The sequence below is a fragment of the Odontesthes bonariensis genome, chromosome 23 (assembly GCF_027942865.1).
Source record: "Odontesthes bonariensis isolate fOdoBon6 chromosome 23, fOdoBon6.hap1, whole genome shotgun sequence".
Lineage (NCBI taxonomy): Eukaryota > Metazoa > Chordata > Actinopteri > Atheriniformes > Atherinopsidae > Odontesthes > Odontesthes bonariensis.
The window spans coordinates 24313502-24336218 of NC_134528.1; the positions used below are offsets into that span (position 1 = coordinate 24313502).

The 22717-nt window shown below is 42.2% G+C and overlaps 1 protein-coding gene across 1 annotated transcript in view; it reads right to left on the reverse strand.

Annotated features, from left to right (window-relative positions):
- Positions 1-22717, reverse strand: part of spata20 (spermatogenesis associated 20) — a 49113-nt gene that overhangs the window by 1073 nt on the left and 25323 nt on the right. The window contains exon 15 of the mRNA XM_075457660.1: positions 21976-22056. Coding sequence (XP_075313775.1) covers positions 21976-22056 — 81 coding nt within the window. The remainder of the gene's footprint in view (positions 1-21975; positions 22057-22717) is intronic.

Below are 22717 nucleotides of genomic sequence, written 5' to 3' on the forward strand. Positions count from 1 at the left end.
ATATATATATATATATATATATATATATATATATGTAAAAAAAGCTTAGACTTCACGGTTAGGTCAAAACAAAAATAAACGGATGTTTCACAAATGAGCTTTAATAAATGCCAGCTGCAAAACAACCACAGACCCGGTTTCAGTCCTTGACTGACTGAGTTCAAGCCCGTAGGGCCTTCACCGAGGAAAAAAAACTGACATTTATTCTACTTTTCTATCCATATGTATGTCGAGCCGACACAAACTCTGTGTTACATTAATAATAAATCGAATCTGATGCATGGAGAAATCCTACGGGCTTTGAAAAGGTGTCCAAAAGCTGTGATCGCTAATGAAGACGGTGCATAATAAGATGAAGATAACGTTAACAAACATAACATCTGTGGACCTGACTTTACAGGTCTTAAAATGAGGTCGATACAACCTCAGGTAAACAACAACACCTGTTTACATTGTGGGATTATTCATCGAATAAAAACTAAAACAAAACACAGAGGCAGTGTGGGAAAAACTAAGGGAAATTTTCTCCATGAAGTTATCGGTCTTTACGCTATCAGCACTGTTACGTTTAACACGCTAACTGAGGCCTGTAGAGTCCGAGATGTAGCTCTTGGGCTTTTCTGCACAGTCTGACCTGAACTTGCTGGGATGTCCACTCCTGGGAATCCCGTTTCCCACTTGTGAATATTGTATCGCACTGAACAATGATGGAGTCCAGATTGAATAGAAATGGCCTTATAACACTTCCCAGACTGATGGACAGCAGCAATTGTCTCCTAAAGATCGTTGCGGATGTCTTTCCTCCTTGGCATTGTGTTAACACACACCTGAATGTAAAACTTCCGCTTTTATAGAGGTGCTCCCACTTTGATCAGTTAATCATGTGACATCATGTGATCAGCAGCTCCTGGCTGCTACTTACCCTCTTAATGTCCCGTGAAAGCAGTGAGGGTGGACTTTGTTTTCCACATTGTTTCTGCGTTTTTGACACATTTTTTGCTAACTAAACAAAGACACGGTGTAATGTATCAGGTTTTGTTGTTCATCTGAAGTTGTTTATGCCTAATTTTAAGACCGGATTCAATTTGGCCTTGATACGTAAAACCTAAAAACCTTTCCTAATCGAAAGCAGGTGCACTTTTCATGACTCCACACAGCTGCTGTTAGAGGGGTCTTTCTGAAGGAAAATAAACATGTGCAGCGGCTGCAGATATGCTTATTGCATAGCCAGCCACATTCTCACTACACATCTCTCACATATACTCCTTGCCCCCACACAAACACACACAGTAAGCAAATTCAGGACGAGCACCCATCTCATTGCTCTCTGACGGGTCAGCAGGACAAATATGATCTGCTAAGACCATAAAGCTGGAGGTGAAACAGAAAATGAGAAGATGGAATCAACTTTTTTCTTTTGATCAAAGAACACACTGACCCAAAATAACCCTCCCAAACTGGTCCATTCAATTGTGGGTCATTGACTGCCATGGTCTCATGCACACAATCCAATAAAGAGAATAGCCTGTGTGGGCAGATGAGGTGGTTCACGTGTCCGCCTGCAGCACGAGCGGCTCCTGCCACAACCCAGGAAATGATTTAAATATCCAAAATAACTGACATTAATGTGGGTGTGACTCAAGATCACAAAACACAGAAGAAGAGAGGTGGTCTGTCCTTGTTTCTGCTCATGGGAGGGCTGCCCTGTCTGTGCCTTCAGCGGCTCCTGGCCTGGCATCCCCCTCTGGTTCACAGCAGATAAAGAGATGAGAAAATAAACATTGTGCAAAGATAAAAAAAATGTTAAAAGGAGGGAGATGAATGCGGGGAAAGGAAAACCACATCCGGAGAAAGGCATATCAGGCGGAGATTGGAGAAAAGACTGTCGTGTCTAAAGAGGGACAGATAAATGCTAAACTCTCAAAGCTTAACAGGAAACATCACAGGTTCAGGCTGGTTGAGTAAAAATGCAGCAAACTGAGAGAAACATATGTTCCACAAGTTTGTCTGTGATTAGTAACACACATGCACCAGAGGATGCTACTCCCATATGACTCCGGCTGTCAATAATCAGCATCACCGAATCAAACCAGCAGGCACGTGCAGTCTTTGAAGAGGAAGAGGATCACAGAGACACATAATGTCACTGAGGCTGGGTTTAAAAACACATCCATTTTAAAATTCAAACTGATTTTCATTCGAAAAATCCATGAATACATTTTTATTTTACACTACACTAGTTTCGGCAGAAAGTCTACTTTCTTCTTTTATTTCTTTATCTTTCGCAATTAATTTTGTGTAAACCTCTTTTATAAGCTCAGCCAAATGTGTCCTGAAACCAAATTGTTTGAATCAATACTGAAATCAAATTAAACTGCAACCCTCTGAATTGGAACTGAATCGATTGAGGAAATCAGTAGCGATACGGAGCCTTGATTCTCACAAGTGGGTCGGAGAATATATAAAACTGACCTGTGGTTTATTCTGCTCCTTCAGGAGCACCGCTCACTATGCAAAGTCAATAATAACAGAGAAAATGTCAATAAACTGAATAAATATTCTTGACATGAAATAACTAACCACATGCTCATCCAGCCGTCCTCCTGCTGTGGAAGTACATCCACCGCCTGCAGGCAACTCTGGTACAGAGAGGAGCCGACTGCTTTCAAAGTTATGAGTTTGACTAATCTGATCTCCATACAACTGTAAAGCAAACCTGTAACCACAACTAACAAATTAACGAATACTTTGCTATTGTGTGAATCAGTGGTTCCCAAACTTTTTGTGCCCACGGCACACCAAAGGACAAGTAAAAATCTCAAGGCACACCTATTGTGCAAAATAGCCCTTATAACATATGTTATCACTCATATAATGTAAAATATCTGTAAATGTGCATAATTATTTACTAAAGACAACTATATTACTCATGAAATATTTATTAACGAAATATTTAAAAAATTAATTTGAAACTTTATCAAATTAGGCTTCATCAAAGCAGCAACACATTCATTTAAACCAGACAGGTCACAAAATTAAAAATGGGGCAAAGGAAACTCAGCAGAAATTCAGCACAGAGAACTGTCAATGCAAGGAAGCTGCATTGTCCATGGTCCTAAACTACAAATTATCAATGCAACATTTCAGCAATCAGCATTGAAACATGTGCTATTGTAAATATTTTGCCTACTTACAAATTCAAGTTACAGATACATGTGCCTGTCGGGGCGCACAGATTTTTTTTAATCCTTGGTGGCACTGAGCAGAGGGCCACTAGCAAGTCCTGTTCAACAGAGAGCCGTGACCTCCTGTTGTTCTTCATGTAAACCAGAGTAGAGAACGCCAACTCACGCAGGTAGGTAGTGGGGAAAGGAAGAAGTTGCTCAATCGCGTGGTGGGAGATGCTTGGGTACTCCGATGCAGAAGCATTAGCTAACTTCTCCCGACAGGACGCACTCGGGCTGAGGATTGTTGACATCCCCGGTCCAACTGAAGCCATAAGACGGGTAACTTTCATGATACTGTCAGCTGACAGTTTTTTCCTCTTTGCTTTCGGTGGTGGGTTGTCGGTAGTTTTCCTCTGTATTATGAAATGAGTACACACAAAGTACTAATATGGTAAATTAAAAAATTATTATTTTCCCACGGCACACTGTTTGGGAACCACTGGTGTAAATGTACCAGATCATTAGACCAATGCAAATATCGCTTTTCTTAGTTTTTCTGCTTGTTGAACAGGTGGTGGGATGAAGAACTCCTCTCAGATTCTTACGCAGAAAGGTGTTATTGCACCGATAAGTCTACGAATATGTTCAACCTCACTGCGTCTTTGGTGCCTGCTGTGTCAAACAGAGAAGAAGCTGGAGGTCTGACAAGCGATGTCAGCTTATGTCAATGTTTTTGCACCGTAAATCCTTCTATTGGGAAAAAGACAAAAGAAAAGAAAGGAAGCGTGGGCCAAATTTGACAGAATGATCTATTTGTACGTATGCTTCTAATGACATTGTGAAGGTTTCACACACAACTGTTCTTTATCAACAAGTCAGAGTGAAACACATGACTGCAGGGTGGAGCCCTCCTGATTGATCAACAAGGCGACACTACTTTTAACTTTATGGTAGATACTGCACAGTAACTCCAAAGGATTTTTGTTTCAACTTCCTTATTTAAAACGTTGGAGAAAAGACTGTTTTGGACACAAACACCAGAACTGAGTTGTTGTTTTTTTTTTTTTTAGTTAAGATGATATGAAGAGACACAGAAATCTACGTTCTGCTTTTGTTACATCCCATTTAAAAGCTTTAAAAAGCACACACACTGCAGATACTTAATAATTTGGTCCACATTTAGACGTGAACTATGTTACCAACACTATTAAACTGTAAAACTTTGTCATGACAGGTATGTCCTGCTGAGGAGTCAGCAAAGATCTTGGTGAAATGTTGGCCCCACAGTGCGATAGGGAGAGACGGGTAGCAGTGGTGTATCAGTGTATGTTGTGAGACTGTCAGGCAAAAAGTGAGACGGGTGCTGGTGGTGATCCTCAACTCTATCACAAAGGCTACCAAGTAAGGAGTGGTTGTGGTTACTTGCAATTTCTGTGAGGAAACATTTTTGTTTGAAAGCAGAACAGTTAGCTGGTTAGATGTTGCATAAACACTCAGATGGCACGGTTGGTTAGTTTGCGGTGAATGCATTGTAATAGGCCTGTTCATAACATTACAGCGTAAGGGGTGGCTCCACTGCGTCAGGGAAGTCTAGTTACAGACTATCCTTAAAAATTCTGAAAAAAAAAAAAAAAAACCAAACAAAACAAAACATCAATGCAAAACAGGATTCAGAACAACAAAGTTCTACAGGTCTTTCATCGTAGTGTCTGACTCTTTTAAAATAGTAAGTTTGTTGCATTCATATGGATAAGTTAAGCATAACAGGCCTGTTTCCATTTTATCTTCACCCTGAATCTTTCCCCGGTCGTGAGATGAAGTTGTCCATTAGAGGAGACACTCCTCCTCTGTCCCCAGTCGGTATGCCAGACAGTATTTAACCAGGCCATCAGGCAGTGCTGTCTGCATCCTTTTCAGTCTGTCTCTATGAGCCTCATGCTCTCATTCAGTGGCTGTCTCAGAGTGCCCCAGGTGCTCCAATCAGCCACTAAAGACACTTGTTTGTGCTGGTAGCCAGCTGCACGTCTAATGCTAAGAAACCACCAATGCTCATCTCCTGTTAATGAGGGCTGTCCTATCAGTACTGATATATTTCTGTTTCTTAAACTAATTGTGCTGTGCAGCAATAAATCCCCCCCTCAGGGGATGGTGAAGGGATTCTGTTCATCTTCATCCAATCCTGATCTCAGCAGTGATGCCAGCGAACCTGTTAGAAACGGCTCAGAGCATAAACAACTGTTTTACTGAACACAGGGAGCTGTGGTCTCACACCGAGCGCATACAAGCACAAACTGGGGAAGACTGGTAAGGAGTGCGATGGAATGTGGTCATAACCGTGTGACCGTTGCTATGGAGACTGGGGGAGGATTTCCCTGCCAAGCCGAACCTTTTTTCCTCTCTATCTCTATCTTTTTTTTTTGCTGTCAGCTTCATGCAGACTCTCCCAGGGCCCCGACCACGTCCAGCAGCATGCCCTCATCTTAAAGGTCATGCTGTAGTGTGTGTGTGTGTGTGTGTGTGTGTGAGAGAGTGAGAGAAAGTGGGAGAGGGAGAGAGAGAGAGAGAGAGAGAGAGAGAGAGAGAGAGAGATGGATGGAGACCAACAGAGACAGATTACAGGGAGACAGATTATGTGTGAATGTATACACAAGACCTGTGAATGTGATGAACTGAAAGCAAAGTGTGTTGCCTTGTATCCCGTGTAGCGCAAAATGTGCGAGTCTGTGTGCGAAGCTGTAGCAGACAGCACAGTTGGCTTCACATGAGAGCATAGTCAAACTCCCACAGGGTTAATCCCCTCATACTGGGCACCCCAGATACAAACACACACACAGACACACACAACTCCCACTCAATGAATGTCCCTGCGCTGACAGCTCCCTCCCACTCTCCCTCTCTCATCCTGCCAAATCAGCTCAGCTCAGACACTTAAAAAGAACACTGTGTACCTGCGCTGCTGACAGTTACCCACAAACACACTCAACTTCAGGAATCATTTTAACTTATGACCCAGCTAGCATGGACACGGCTCTCGGGCCCGACCTCTGTCACCAAGGTAGAGAAACAGCGCGACCACACCAAACACACTTGTGAGAGCCGCTGTCAAACCTGCAGGAGAGTAATGACGGTGACCACAAACGCACTGTTGCGGCCAAGCATTAGGAAATTTACTTCTTGCATCACAAACACACACACACACACACACACACATATATGAAAGGACCTGTTCAGTCATCATAACAACCTGTCATCTGGACCGCCGCCCCAGGACAAGAACAGACACACACATTCACACTTGGACATGAAACCTGGCTGCAGAGGAAGTCGGTGCGGCAGGAGCCACATGTGCCGCACGCATTATCAGTCAACCGTTGACGCAAAGTTTACCATCAGGTTTATTTGCTCATCTGAATTTTTCACCAGGGGCAGCGGCAGGAAGGAGATGTGACAGAAGGGAGTCAGGTGAGGAGTGCCAGAAGGGAAAAAAAACGGGGAGGAAAATAACTCGAAGGTGAAAAATGCTCCAAGAAAATGAGACAATGGGACATTTACCTCTACAGCAACAATGACTGCCAACACGTCGTCATTCTTACCCACGAGTACTCAGTACTTAAAGGGTCGAAACACGAGTTGAAAGAATTGGGAATTTGTCCACAGACCTGCTAACACACTGAACTCTCCCTCTTTGGGACCACACTTTGCCATGACACAATACCAGTGGCATGATTACAGTGGGTAACGAGCAGGATTTAGTCATGTCTAATTGAGTTTTAACGCAGAAAGACTAAATTTTAAAAAAAAATGAGGTCTTAAAATGAGGTAAATATAACACATGACATATTACACTGAGTGAAAAACTAAAACCAAATTGCAGAAGCAGTCTGTGGAAAAACTAAGAACATCCCATGATTCAATAACCTGTAGAACTATCTTTAGCAACAATAACTTGATTCATTATTTCAGGCATGAAAATGGGTCAGGGGTTAAAAAGGTGAGAAGAGCGCGCGCGGCCCAGGGGGCGGGGTATGACGAGCTTTGTTCACCAACACTGTTTCACAACCGGCACTGCCACCTTCCCTTGCAACTGCTGCCTGATTAGATCTGGGCCCTGAGTTGCCTGGCTCGGCCCTGCTTGTTCTGGGATCAAACTATGCAAACTATGTGTTGAAGCAATAGTTTCCAGCTTCTTTTTGTGGATGTCGGTCTGCACATGAGCCATCAAGGCATGGCTGCCCTTATTGGCATAGTTGATCTCCTTCTGGCAGAGGACACACCTGGCCAGTCCCGGTTTGTTTATTTTATGGAAAACATCCCCTATGTTGAAGGACACCTCCTGCCCCTTCACGCAAACCTTTCCCTCAAGTTTGACCCAAGCCCATCTCCAGCTGCACTTGATCCCTGAGTCTATCTGCTTCACAGCTGCAGCATCCTCCTCTGTTAATACACTCATCCTGCAAGAATATTTTGTGTTAGTTCAAATGGAACATCAGTATTAACTGTAAACAGGGCTTGAAATTAACTTTTTTCACCACCACCCAAAATGACAAGAAGATATTAATGTTACTAGCCAAACACAAAATGGCTAGTACGTTTTCTTTTCTACCAGCCACACTGAGCTTAAATTTACCACCATTGGGCCAGTGTTAAAAGAAGAGCTGGTTTCTGTAACATGGTTACCCAGATGTCAGAACAGTAATTGGTCGTAAGTAAATGTCACTCTTAATTTAGATTAGTGGTGTGGTGTCATAACACTAGCACTTTTGAGAGCAAATAGAATGGCCAATCACTGTTTCTCACATTTGGGTAGAACTAACCACTGGACTACCAGATATCATTTCACCCTGGTGTTTAATTTAGAGCGAGACGGGCGGTGTTCGCTATTTTTAGGCAGCTTGAAACCATTACATTTCAATGAATCAATAAATAACATTACTGGCAACCAGTGTTTCTGTTACGTAGCGTTAAAAACAAGCTTGACACTAAGGCGAGGTCCTATATATATATATATATATATATATATATATATTAAATTATATAGTTTTTAATATATAGCAGTGTTGCACATTGAGGCTTGTAGCAAAATAAACCATTATAATGTAACAAGAACCCATACCTAAAAAGAACCTGATTATTTCCCAATGCAAGCCTATACAAATGTTTGGTACAAGCAAAGGCCATTTGGCCAGGCATAGAGTAAGGCTAACTAACCAATATAAAAAATAGAGTTAAATATAGATGGATAGATGCATATTGTAGGCTATAGCTGTTGCTAAACAACCTATAAAGATTCATGGGCAATATTGAATTCATTACTAAATTGGATGTGAAAAATAGTCTCCAGCCTACATAAATGTGCATTGCTATAACAAGGTGCTGTCTTTCAAAAGCGCACCTATGCTTCTCTGCTTCTTTATTCACGAACCATACATGACACCGATATAACAATCATATCATTTTAAAGAGCTCGAGCTGAGCTTTCCGTCAGTATATAGCAATCGCCGCTGCACTGCAGAGTGGCCGAGGAAATCGTTCGTCAAATTCGTCTAATTTTTCTATTACTGATTACCGGTATGCAGCTACTATGTTGACGGTACTTTTCTCACCGAATACGGAGCGCACACACGTGTTATACACAGTTGGAAAGGGCAGAAACAGACCTTTCAAATGGTACCACGCACTCACACATTCGCGAAAGTGATGTCATCACAAACGTCAATTGAAACGTGTATGCGAAAACCGAGATTAAAAAAAAATAATTTAAAAAAAATCCCTGAAAATTACCGAGGTCCAGACCTAGCTTTCCTCATAGCTGGCTACGGCCTTAACAATATCGAGCGAACAGGAGCTAATCATTTCTACCGGAGCTTTAGCTAGCTCTCACGGTGTTCAAGACAAGTTGTAGCGAACAGTGACTTAACCCATGTCAAGAGAGCTCCTCAGTTGAAAAAAAAACAAAAAAACAATCTCGGCTTTCTAACTATCAAAAAACGTCCAAATCAAGTCTGCTGTTTTTTAAAACCATCCAGCGTGAACAAGGAATTTCTCCATTCAACACCACTGAGCTTAGTTTCCATTTCACTCGTCTCGCAAAAGCAGGCTAGCAGGTAACAACTAGTATTTATCATCTGCAGCCGTCATGAGCCAGATAACGTGTTGCCCTAAACTTGATTTTCAGCACGCATGTTAGAATAACATTTATGTGCACATGTTTGCCACAGTAAGCGAGTTACCTCAACACGTAACAGCAACACAACCGTGCGACTTTTCCATTTAGCAGCTTTCACCCTAAAACGCGTTGTTCAGATCCAGAGCCATTGCGGATTATTCCATCAGTCAGTTTAGATCCAGCGGGAAATGAGTTGCCATATCAATCAATAAAAATGTGACTTTGCTGTCTGAATCAGTGGAATATTCGTAAGCGAGGACTGGCAACCAGGAGTGGGTTGTACCAGCTGATCAGAAAAGAAGCGCTATATATAATAGCTATTAATCTCGATTAGCTGTAACCATTTGTATACCCCCCCCCCCAGAAAAAAAAAAAAAAAACCTCTTCGGATCTACACGATTCACACAAGTCACCTATTTTGGGACCAAAACGGCGAATTTCGCCGAAAGGTGAGGGATTTTCATGCCTGTTATTTTCTGTATGATGTTATTAGTCTCTCAAAGGGATGTCCCGACCAGTTTTTTTTGCCCCAGAGTCCGAGTCGTTTGATTTTGAGTATCTGCCGATAGAGTCCCGATCCGATACCTCTACAGTACATTAAAAAAAATGAAGAACGGCGAAGAAACAGATCCAGGATGTCCCTGATTTTTTATTTTATTCACTTCTTTTATCGTTTAACACTTATAAACAGAGCACTTCTGTGAGGTAGCTTGAACAAAAAAAGTAATCAAGTAATAAACAAATTCTTCACATTGTAGATTAGTGCAATAATGTCTAATATAAAAACGAGCAGCCGCTCAACTTGAAACACCTGGCAGGCATGTAAATAAATAAGCAAATTAAAGTGCCACAGTATTATAAAGTAAGGCCAGTAATGTGCTTTTAGGAGCTGCACTCCTAATTCTTACTCTCCTCCTCTGGCTTCACAGAAGAAAATGTACGTTTTTCTTGATGAAAACCAACATCTCTACCTTGTCAGGTCTGAGCCTGTTCCTGTTCTCATCAAGGATGTTTTTTTTTTTTTTAATTTTTGTTTGGGCTTTTATGCCTTTAATGGACACTATAGTTGAAGAGAGACAGGAAGCAGGGGGCAGAGAGAGGGGGAAAGGGCCGTCCGATACGGGACTCGAACCGGGGCCAGCTGCAGCGAGGCCTGTAGCCTCTGTATATGGGGTGCCTGCTTAACCCACTACGCCACTGACCACCCCTCATCAAGGATGTTAGCGATGTCCTTGCCACCTTTTGAAATCCCAAGTTTGCATATCTCACAGTTTGAAATCGTAACGTTTTTGTCATCCACTTTAAAATACCTCCACACCGCAGACATTGGCGCCCCCAGCTTCAAGCTGCTGCCGTGTTCTGCTTCGCTTTAAGGCACGCAGAAAAGTGATGTCATGCCGCATGAGTTGTTTCTGTGTGTAGTTGAGACCATAGACATAAAAATTCAGGGAGTTATGATTATTGTATTTGGGGATAAACACCTTCCTCAGTCGAAATAAATTTAATGTGGAGGCATTGGAGACCCATCCAAGATGGCGACAGCGCTGATACGTCAGCTCCAATAGGCAGCGTCAGTCTATGAGGCGTTATGTCTATCCGACTCTGTACCACCACATAACAGTAAATACAAAGCTGTTATTTTTTCCCATTTGTTTTGAAATATTATAGTTCTGATAAAAAAAAAATAATGAGAATAAATATACCTATATAGATAGACTATATATCCGATCCCTGATCGGGATGAAACGTCTGATACCGATCGAGTCAGAAACCACGTGATCGGCATTTCCGATCACATGATCAGATCATCCCTAGTCTCTGACATCATCGGGGAGGAATTTCAGTCCACTCTTCTTTACAAAGAGCGTGAGGAGAGGACACTTGTTCATGCACAGGTTCCCCCACAGCACTTCAATCAGGATGAGATGTAGACTTTAACTAAACTATTGCAACACTTTAATTGAGGCTGATGGCCTTGAATTTGACACAAGAAGGTGTTTGCTGTGGACTTAATGACAGCAAGGTGTCAGCAACAAATGCTTCTCTAAGATCAGTGCTGATGTCTTTCCTCCTTAGCATTGTGTTAACACACACCTGAAAGCTCCAGACCAGCAAACTGACTAAACTTGTGCTTTTATAGAGGTGCTCATTCCATACAGGATGAGCAGCTATTGCCTGATCTTAACCCAGTTAAAAACCTGAGACCACGTAGCACATTTTGGAGCACGTTCCAAGAATTTTACGACAAAAGTGAAAAGTCAAAACTGTGCAGGGCTCGGCCTTCATTTCCTGTGTAAACAAATGCTGTGCAAGTCACAGCTGTGAACACTCGATTGCATTTTTGAGAGGATACACGAGTTAAAGCAGGACTTTAACAGGCTAGCACTGCCGCCTCACAGCAAGAGGGTTTCTGGTTCAAATCCTGGCTGAATCCTGGGTGGAGTTTGCAGGATCTCCTCGTGAGGAGTGAGTGCCAATTGTGAGCGTACATTGTTATTTGTCTCGTTTGTAGCTCTATGAAGGATTGGCGAGCCATCCGGTGGGTGTACCCCATCTCTCACCCAGTGGCAGCTGGGATGAGCTCCTGCCCACCCGCAACCCTGAATTGGACTAAACAGATATAGAAAAATGGATAGATGGATGGATATCCATTTTATTCAGTCCTGAAATTTTTATATAAACGTGACTTGAATATCCAGTAAGATTAACAGCACCAACAGCACTGCAACACCGCTGTAATAACTACACAGGAATCTGCTCTCACACACATGCATACTAACATGTAATATGACCAGTAAATCAATTCCTGTCATACAACTCTGAAATAACTCATATTCAGTGATATTTAGCTACTAAATGAAACATTAATCCATCCATTAATCCATGTTACTGTGAGGGGGGGAAAAAACATCAAATAGTTTAAAATGTCAAAAATCTACTCATGTGCCATTACAATTACAAAAACAATTTGACTCACGCTAGAAAAACACAATGTGCTCACACACATGCTTGTCAGCCTCTCAACATGGTTAAGAAAGAGTGGTTTAAGAGTGTTTCCGGCACTGCGCTTCTGTCCTTTGTCACACTGGGCGTCAGTTTTCAGCTGCTGACAGCCTCTACAAGACCCTCTTCACTAAATCAGTGGCGTCTGCAGCGAAATGTGAGGACACCTTGGTGTCGCGGCAGAATTAACAGCTCCTCTCTTCCATCAGGCCCTGACACCTACGACATACTTCATCAGCTTATGTTGCATTAAAGGAGGAAGGGAACTCTAATTTGTTCATGTCATAAAAGTCATGTCAAGTTAAAATGTAATGGCGATCCAATCCGACATGTTAGGGTTACAAGGATGAGGCCATACGCAAGATTTATACTGTAGAAATCCTGTGATGCATTTCTACAAAAAAATAGTTTATTTCAGAACACCATACCTGCGCCAATCCACCAAAAGCTTCAGAAATACCCCGTTTCTGTAGTTAGAACTTCTGGAAAGTCGAGTTGTCCGAGTTAGCTCCCAGTGCTATTACTCGTAGGGACACGACCAATGATTGCAATATGGGTACGATGGCGTAAGAAGGCCCCACTGAGTGTGGCACAGTTGTTTTAAATAATGGATGGCTAAAGTCTTCTGTGAACCACGTTACTAAAAAGAAGATGTGTCAGATTCATGAAATTTCTTTTTCATTTGATTTATTTTCACCCCCTCATTAATATTGCCAAAGAGTCCTGAACTCTATGCTTTGATTTGACATCTGTGACATTTTTATTGGATTGGATTAGAATAGGACCCAAAATCCAGATGAGTTCAAAGGTAGACATGAAGGTGAAGAGCAGAAGCAACACAGAAAGAAAGGAGGACGAAGTTTAAACCGTTTCTTCCCTTAACCGTCATGAGATCGCAAGCAAATAAAATAAGCTTGGAGGCCTGATGAGAGGTGATATTATTCGTTTCACGAAGACGTGGCTGGAGAAACGTCTGCTACACCTCTCTGCCCGGCTTTCAGAGTACACGGTAGACAGAGACTGCAGACAGGAAGGTAACAGTAAAGAAGTGCTTGTTAAATACAGAAGGTGGAATGGTGGACATGTAGGAAGGAGTTCATCTGGGCTACCTGCCATCATCACATCAGCTAAGTTCAAGAAAAACAGCCCAGTACATTCATGGTAATCATCTAAAATTTCATCTTAACCCCTCTCTCTGCTGCACTAAACTGACCCTTTTATCTGGTTATAACTATATGTCATAAGGTATATATCATGAATTCATTTCAGGGATTAATAGAGTATGATTAAACTGAACTGAAACAAATTCAATTGTGCGCTGTATAGAGCTGCAGGAAACAAAAGCATTACTGAAAGAGCAGATCCACAGCTCTGTACAAGAAGTCAAAATACACATTTTCTTATTTAAACCGCATTTAGACCATCAAGCAAGGGTAGTGTCCTAAGTCTAACATTATGGACTGTACAGGCACTTTAAATGTTTTCATGCAAAAACTTTTGAACAGGGTTTTAAAAAAATATCCAAAAGAAGCCACAACAATTTCCCCTGCAGATGAAACCGTCCGGTGGTATTGAGGTACATTGTTAGTAAGCAGTTAGCTCAGGTTCAGGAAGAAAACAGCTGTGCTTTACCGATTATGACGCATACTCGTCAAAGGAATCACGAGTGCTGGAGCTCAACGTTTCAGGCTTTGAGGACAAGGAAAATATCTCTGCCGTGATAATGCGCTCGCTCACCTTTGAGCCGAGCCGAGTCCTATCCAAGAGAGCAGATACAAATGGTGCGTTTGGTGGTGGCGTGTTGTCTTAGTTTTAAGGAAGACTGATATCCAAGGTGTCAGAATTATTGGTCTCAGAAATTGGCCGATAACGACAGCCCAGAATAGATTCCATGAGTTCAGGAGGCAAGACACACATAAATATTCACTGTTCAGAGGAGACAAAGTGAATCAGGGCTTTGTTGGTCCAATTGCGACAAAGAAACTATCAGTGAAGAGAACAGATAAAAACTGCTTGGGAATGGACATTAGAACAGTGGAAATCTGTACTTTGGTCTGATGAGTCCAAATCTGAGCCCTTTCACGGCCATGTAGTCTATGTAAGTGCTCCATGGAGGATAAAGGATATAGAATAGAGTAAAGAATGGATCCGAGGTTAGAGGACTACGTGCGGCTGTGTGTTTCGACTTTGTAATTGGCCATCACAATGATACCCATGAGAGAGACAGTTAATGTCTACTAGTGCTGATCTTTCATCTGCTGAGCACATATTTTGGTAACAACTGTTTGATAACAAAATATAAGGCAACTTTATGAGCTACAAATTTCCTTTTCATGTGTTGAAGTAAATGGGACATCATAGCATGGTTATATTATACCAAAACTACATCATTTATTATGCATGCTCATAGATCAACACACTCAATATTTTATACTGTACCTCACACATAAAAAAAAAAAAGTACCACAAAAGAAAGTCCTCTTTGGAAATGACTGGAATAAAGATACATGTACTAATTCACTTCTTTGCCAAAGACAACGGTTCCAGTTTCATCTTTTCACAGCTTTACAGTCTGGGTGTCTCGGCTGAAAGACAGCTGAACTGTAATGACTCCAGAGCAACAATAGCGACTATCTTCAAGTGTGAGATTAAGAGACTGCTGGACTCCAGCAGAGGTGTTTCATTAGCTCTCAGTCGCACAGCGAGCCAGAATCAGAGAGAACAATTAAATTCAGCTTTTCAATCTCATCACAGGAAACTGAGAAGGTCGGCGTGTGTAGGTAAATTGTTCGTCGTGTCACTACCAGATACAACATACGGGCTGTGACATCACACTGTGAAGGAAATCCGTGCAGCAACCCAAAACTTTCCTGGTAAACATTATAACCCCACTTTTGGAAATATCACAGACACAGAATGCTTTCAAGTACAATTTCCAGATAATTTGTGTCTAAAATGCAAAAAGAAAAAAATCAACTTCAATCTGTTTGTATAAAATAAAAGTCACAGCTCTCTGGAGGATTCCACAGTCAGCAGGTACGGGCGTCAGGTTTGGGTATAAAAGGAGCTTCCACCAAAGCAAAGCAAGGATGAGTCATTGGCTCTGCTATGTGTCAAACTCTCCCAAAGAATCCTTAATAAGTTCCAAAAAAAAAAAAAAAACCTTTCATAATGCGAGATTGCAAAGAACTCAGGTGTTTTAGCATCTGCAGAGCATACAACTGTGAAAAGATACAGGAAGTCTGGGAAAATGGGAGGCAGAGCCTTCAGTTATCAGGCCCCTCTATTGTGGAATAAGCTGCCAGTAAATGTCCGGGAAGCAGACACCCTTTCCACTTTTAAGACCAAGCTTAAAACTTTCCTTTTTGATAAAGCTTATAGTTAGGGATGGCTCAGGTGATCCTGAAACATCCCATAGTTAAGCTGCTATAGGCCTAGACTGCTGGGGGGCCTCATCTGACACACCTTTCCTCACTTTACTCTCTTTATGTATATGTGATATTATTGTGGTCATTAACTCGTGTTTCCCTGTTCCAACAGATATCCTTTGAATGGTGTTACAGTGCCGCCGCCGCTGCGGCCCTCCCCCCCTTTCTGTCTTCTCAAACCCCAGCTGGTCGAGGCGGATGGCCACCCTTCCTGAGTCTGGTTCTGCCAGAGGTTTCTTCCTGTTAAAAGGGAGTCGTTTCTCTCCACAGTCGCCTCAGGCACGCCGCTCAGGCCGGGAGATTGGACCGAAAAACAAAAAGTTTTCAGTGCAATCTGTTGGTTTTCTTAGCTAGGAAATTGTTTTTGAATTGACTCTATATGAACGAATTGGATTATTTTATGAATTATGATTATTATTAATTAATTGAATTCCAATTGGCTTGAATTGGACTTACTATATAAGTGCCTTGAGTTGACATTTGTTGTTTTTGGCGCTATATAAATAAAAATGAATTGAATTGAATTGAATCTCTAAAGGTCAAGGCCATAACCCCTGCTGGGTGTGTGTGCGACCTTCAAGCCCTCAGGCAGCACTGCATGAGAAACTGATCAATGTCGTCACGTGGGCTCAGGAGTGCCTTCTAAAAGCATTTTCTCCCGACGCAGTCTGCCATGTTGAAACAGTCTGCATCCTGAAATGTAACCTAAGACCGTATTACCCAAGGAGGAAGCCATGTATCAATACTGTGCAGAGTTCTCTGTACCTGAAAAAAACTGACGTACCAAAGAGGAGAAAGACCATAATCCTCATCCTCAGATGTGCAAAAGCCAATGTCTGTGATGGTGTGGGGTGGCAATAAATGCCCAACCAACGGATGCATTATGCATTATGTTTGAAGGAACCATTGATTCAAACAAACCTGAAATAACTGGTGTAAAAAAATTACATTAAGAGTAAGGCTAATGTAAAATAATAGTAAATGTGCCTCAATGCCAATGTTTTTGAGCGTGTTGCTAGAATTGAAATTGAAATTGTTTATATTTTGTAAATACAATGATGTTGGCCACTGGAGAATAATTTCCTTGCTCTCATACTTGATTTCATATGGAAACATCCCAACCTTTCTGGAAATGTCGTTTATAAGCAATAAGTCAAGAAACGTGTATCACACACACTGTAAAATGCTTTTAGACTCAACTGTGATGTCGGGGCCAAAACTGACTCAAGTGACTGTTGTTACGAGGTCTTTCAAATAAATCCACAACCCTTTAATCGAAAAGTTATCTTTATTTTTCAGTGATACATCAAATATCACTGAAAACTGCTTTGCGAGTCGATCAGTTTGTTGTTCATCACCAACTCTCACGGATGAATGAGAGAGCACCGGAAACAGGTTTATACTCATTAATTCCGATGAAGGTTCCAAGTGAGGAGGACGGGGAGAGTGAGCTTTGTGAGCCACACTGACAGCGCTGTATCACTGCTACTGAATTTAACGACGAGGAGGATGATGATGTTCACCAGAACAGAAAGGTCGTGGAGGCAGCCAGAGAGAACACCATCCAAACTGAAATATTAATTAAAATAGTTCGACCGTGCTGACCGAGCTGCTCGTAGAGCATCTGTGCCTGCAGACGAGAGAAATGTTGATGCAAAAAAATTTGTCCACTGCGTGCAATGAAAACTGAGTCTTGGCATTGATAATGGACAAAAGGCTCCAAACTGCTTTCCTTCCTCTCACTGCCAATGAGATTCAGGCTTAAAGCTCTTCCAAGTATTTGTACAAACGGTTTAGGTAATCAGTAGTAGTTCTCAGTCGTCTCTTTTAAAAGTAAAGTAAAACATTTTGGAGAAGTTTTAACGTGTAGAAACGCACACTTTCACTTCCAAAAAGAAGTCTTTTACCGTCGACAACAAAACCCAAAACAACTGGTTAAACTGAAGTTAGACGTTCATTAACCTGCGCTTCATCCCTGATTGCAACTGAAAAAAGATATATCGGATGTATTGGATTGAAGAGTGTGTATCGTTTCAGATTAACAAGTCCAAGCAGAACGGATAAGATGAGGTGGTGAAGGGAAATCCGTAGCATGATGGTGTGCAATAAAAGAGTGAAAGAGCGGGGAAAAGGGATTGAGAGGCTATCTGATTGTCAATACACTTTCTCACAGCTGTCAGTCAACCTGGGTTTTGCTCTGTTGCTGGTTATTGAGCTTCGAAGGTAATTAACAGAGAACAGAAGGATCAGTTCTCAGTGCAAAATCAAAATAAACCCAGACAAACACACACACACACACACACACACACACACACACACACACGGGGTCTTACATGGGGCTTTGAAGACTGACCAGAGGGAATGTGATGGAGGGGAAAAGAAGAAGGAGGACATGAAGGCAGCAGATCGAAGCAAAGGGAGCTCAGAGATCACTGCGAGACTGCTGAGCTCTAATCCTCCTCTGCACCATGGTGTAGCAGCGCTAGTTAGCCTCAGACCAGGCTCTGAATCTCCACCCGACTCAGTCATTCCTTTTCTCTGCTTGCACTCCGTGTCACCCCGCTAACTCTTCCCCAAGTCTCTAAGGTCTTGTTAGGGATTCCAAGTTGTTTCCCTCCACAGATGTTTTTTTAAAAAGAACTCTCTTCTCTTAAAAGGCCACGTTTCTCCCTTCTTCTGTCATATCCATCCTCTATTCCACTGTGTCAGACTCTCCTCTCTGAAGGGGCAGGGGAAATGGGAAACAAGTCTACTTATAGCTATCTCCGCCATGAAACTCTTACATCTTGTTTCTTAAATCCTACCAAATCCCAGTAATACTTTTAGCTCCTTCTTTCACTCGCGTTTTGTGGTACTCCTTAACACCTGGCACAGACAAAACCGCCAGGATCCCACATGTATCTCTAATCTTTTAAAAGCTACAAGAGGTTTGTCGTGATGGATTAGACAACAAGTTTGTTTCTGATGGGCACAAGCTTTTGGTCAAAACGATCAAATCTAATGTGGACAAGATGTGATGGAGGTGGGAAAAGGAACCTCACTCAGAGAAACTGAATAACGGTGCCAGCAGAGATCCAAATGCTGGCCTGGATTCCTGACCCTGGTTCAGTGCTTCTGCACACTGTAAAACTACATGTCTGGACTCAGAATGGATGCACTTTGAGTTTAGAAAATGACAAATCAAAAGAAGCTCAGGAAGAGTTTTTTCCGTAAATTCGGAGCCCCTTTTTCATCTCGTCTATGAAGGTAAACCATTTATGAAAGCAGGTATGTTTGGCTTCTTGTTACGTTGGGTAAAACTGGACTGAAGCATTGGTTTCAGTCAGGTAATGTAAATGTAAATGTATATATGTATTTATTTATACAGCCCTTTACAGACAATCCTTACGGTGTACCAAAGTGCTTTACAACAGGTAATAAATAAAGAGAAGAAGAAGTAAAAACAATAAAAGAACAGTGAAAGCAATAAAATACAACAAAATATAATAAGATAAAATAAGATAAAAGTGTCATCATACTACTGGGTATTAAAAGCAATCCTAAATAAGTAGGGTTTTAGCCTAGATTTGAAGAGGCCCAGGTCAGAAATAAGAGGCTGCTCAACGGGGAGCTTATTCCAGAGCCTGGGGGGTTTATATTTATAATATTAATTTATAATAGTTAATATTTACCTGAGGTAATGTCTCAGAGACGTTGATTAAATAAACAACAAAAGGTCAGTGAGCCAAGCATCTAACAGCATCTAACATGAAACTTATGACCATAATCTGAACCTTTTTTGTTGTCGTTTTTACTGCGGGACAAAGTAAAACCACATTTAGAATGGTAAACAATCTCATCAGCTCATCCTTCATTCATAATGTATGTTTGTACCAAATTTTCAAAAATTCCCTCAAGCGTTCAACAGATACTGAGTTATGTATCCGGCCACAGCTGGTGCCAGTCCAGAATCTTTGTTTTTTTTCTTTCTTTTTTAAGTGGAGTTTTCCACACATTTCATACAATACAGACATTTTGCACCACCAACCCAACAACAGCTAAAAGCAACTAAGAGATTAAATGATGAATTCGGTGGCAGCGTTATCTGCTAAAAACCTTTTACATACTTTGTTAACTTCCATCGGAGGGAGACAGAGTGCAGAAAAGCAACAGACACAAGTTCCAGAATAGGCTAGGAACACACACACCAACACACACACGCGCACACGCAAGCAGGACGAGGAGGCACACGGAAGAGTGTGGATGGGGCTAATTGCTATACCGCGTCTCTATTTGTTTTCCAATTCTTAACCTTATGCAATTCCATCAACCTTACTAACAAACCCCAACCCGTTTCCAATCAAGATACGTTTCTGTGTAATAGAAAAATTAACTGCAGTTTATTGCAGCAATTACAATCAGGAGCGATGTTCCTGTGTAGCCGAGGACTGTGACTGTGACAAGCAGAGAGGAACCTCAGAGGGCTTGTGGTGAACTAAAACAGTAAATTAATCAAATGAAGTGAAAATCTGCGTGTGTGCGCGTGTGTGTGTGTGTGTGTGTGTTATGATTAACACGAGTTGGCTCCTGCACTCATTCTCCACAATTAGTTGGTGCCAGCCTAAAAACAGGGAAGCAGGCGAGCAGTAATTGGATTTAAATTCGACATGTTCTCTGCTCACAGGTACCCGATGTTACGTGGAGCACCTGCGCTTCCTCACCGTTACGGCTCAAATAATTCCCCCCTCCTGACGCCGTCGTACACCGTATCCACTATCCGTTTCACACCGATCCCCGTTCATGCCCTTCTGCGACAGGGTTTGCCCCTTTTAATCTTACGCATGACATAACCGATACGCCTTTCGTCCCAGTGTTTAGTTGGCACTGCTTGTCAATGAATATTTGGGGGGGGAGGGGGGGCTTTTTTTGAAACCTTTCCAAAAACCAAGAGCAAAGTTGGCCAAAAAGGAAAGTTTATGCAGCATAGCATTATAAGCTGAAGCCGTTGTCATCGATGCCGAAGAGACTGAGAGCGCTCTGACTGCATGATACTGAGGGTCAGACACCGACTGCTAAGTTTCTCACCCAACCCCAGCTCAAAAGAAGCCAAAATAACCCTTAAGCACATTTTGCAAGATTCAAATTTCAAAATGATCCAAAGACTACAATAACAATCAAAAAGGGATGTCAAATGGATATAAGCTGAGGTAATGTGAAAAAAATGGGTTAAGCCGATTAATTCATATGAAATGATTCAGATTAAAGTAAGCTATCATTTCTTTATTTGCCTCCTTCTGTCACCTCGTCCATTCTGTCTTCCTGTGGATTCAAAGCGTGTACATGTGACAGCTTGTGATTTGCATATGCATGTGTGCATATGTACCAGAATATGCTTCAGTGTTGCATCTACTGCCGTCTGAGCGTGTGCTCGCGGACATGCCGCATCAGAAGGAGAGTGATTCACATCTGCTGCAGTGAGGCTGTGCTACTCCACCGGGACGGCTGTGTCCCACCCCCAAAGCATGAGTGTATGCGTGTCTTTAGAGACGTATGGTACCGGATCATCCCACCTCAACCTGGCCAAGATAGCTGCTGCTGCTGCTGCTACGGCCATCAGTGGCTGGTTGCTCTTTTTTACTCCTTTAAAGTTCTCCCCATCAAAGTCCTCTGAGGGAATGAGTTGGATTTTGAGCTAACCCTTCATGTAACTTTTCTACATTTAGCACGAGATACAGTGCCAAAGTCCCAGTAAAATGTGGCCATCAAAAACTCCACTTTGCATCTATAAATTTAAGAATTTGAGTCCGACTCAGACTGACAGCTGTCCAGTTATTAACAAAGACCCCCTGTCAGGGCCAGCGGGAAAACTCCCACTCACCAAGCTCCAGTTGGGCCTGTGAGGCATTCAGATGTCAGGAATGGGCTTTCAGGTCAACTAATGCCAGAAAAGAGATAGCTGGGAAGTTATTACACCGAGGAGAGGGAAGAAAAGAAGCACAGGTTGACCTTTAAAGAGCTGCACTTAAAGCAGCCAACACCTCAGGCACTGTTCTAGGTCAGTCTCACTCCGTATCTGTGCATGTTTGAAAGGTTATTGAAAATCTGCCGCCTCTTTAAAGGTACGGATGTTTTCGTAAATCAGTGCATGCTCTCTTTAGGGACTGATGACACGTTGGACAAATTTGCCAAGATGACGCAGCGCTCTCACAGCAACAAGATGTGGAATATTTACCTTATACGGAAGGAAGAGGGAGTTGACTGCTGCGAGAAGACTGGCGGTGTCAGAGGCGTCCCGCTGGCCACAGATCACAATCTGAAAAAGCAGGTGAGGGGAAAGGGAACAAGGAGGAGAAAAAAATAATGAGACGGAAGAGTATGAATAGAGTGAAGTAAGAGGGAAAAGGTGACACATAAGTGGTGGGAAGATGGGGAGAAAGGGATACAGGTCAGTACTGTATTTGTAGCAGTAACAAGGGAGGCAGGTGTTTTCTCTCAAAGCGCCTCGCCTCGTCTCTCTCCTTGCTTGTTACCGCCGCCCCGCCGCCCTGACTCATCCTCTGCAGGTCACATTTGACGGACAGGAAGCCAACTAACACTCCGTTACGGCTCCAGTTATTTCTTTCTCTGTTTCTTTGATTTCACACGCATGCTTTCACTCAACATCCTTTCTTCAGGTGACCAGGAAACTTTCTTCTGATGGTACGCTGGTTTCAGTTGTTTCGGCCCGAAATTTAGGGTGTTAATATTTCAACAGTGATTATATGACCCGATGCTCAAACTACTCAGAACCCATGGAATGCAAGTGGGGCCGTATAAACAAGGAAAGATTTTGAGTGTCTGTGTGTCCAGGGATTCAATGAGCATCTAAGTGGAAAGCTACATCCTCAGAAGACCTCCCAAAGGTAAAATGAGGTAGACAAATGCAGATCAACGCTATGTTTTTTATATATATATATATGTATGTATGTTATATA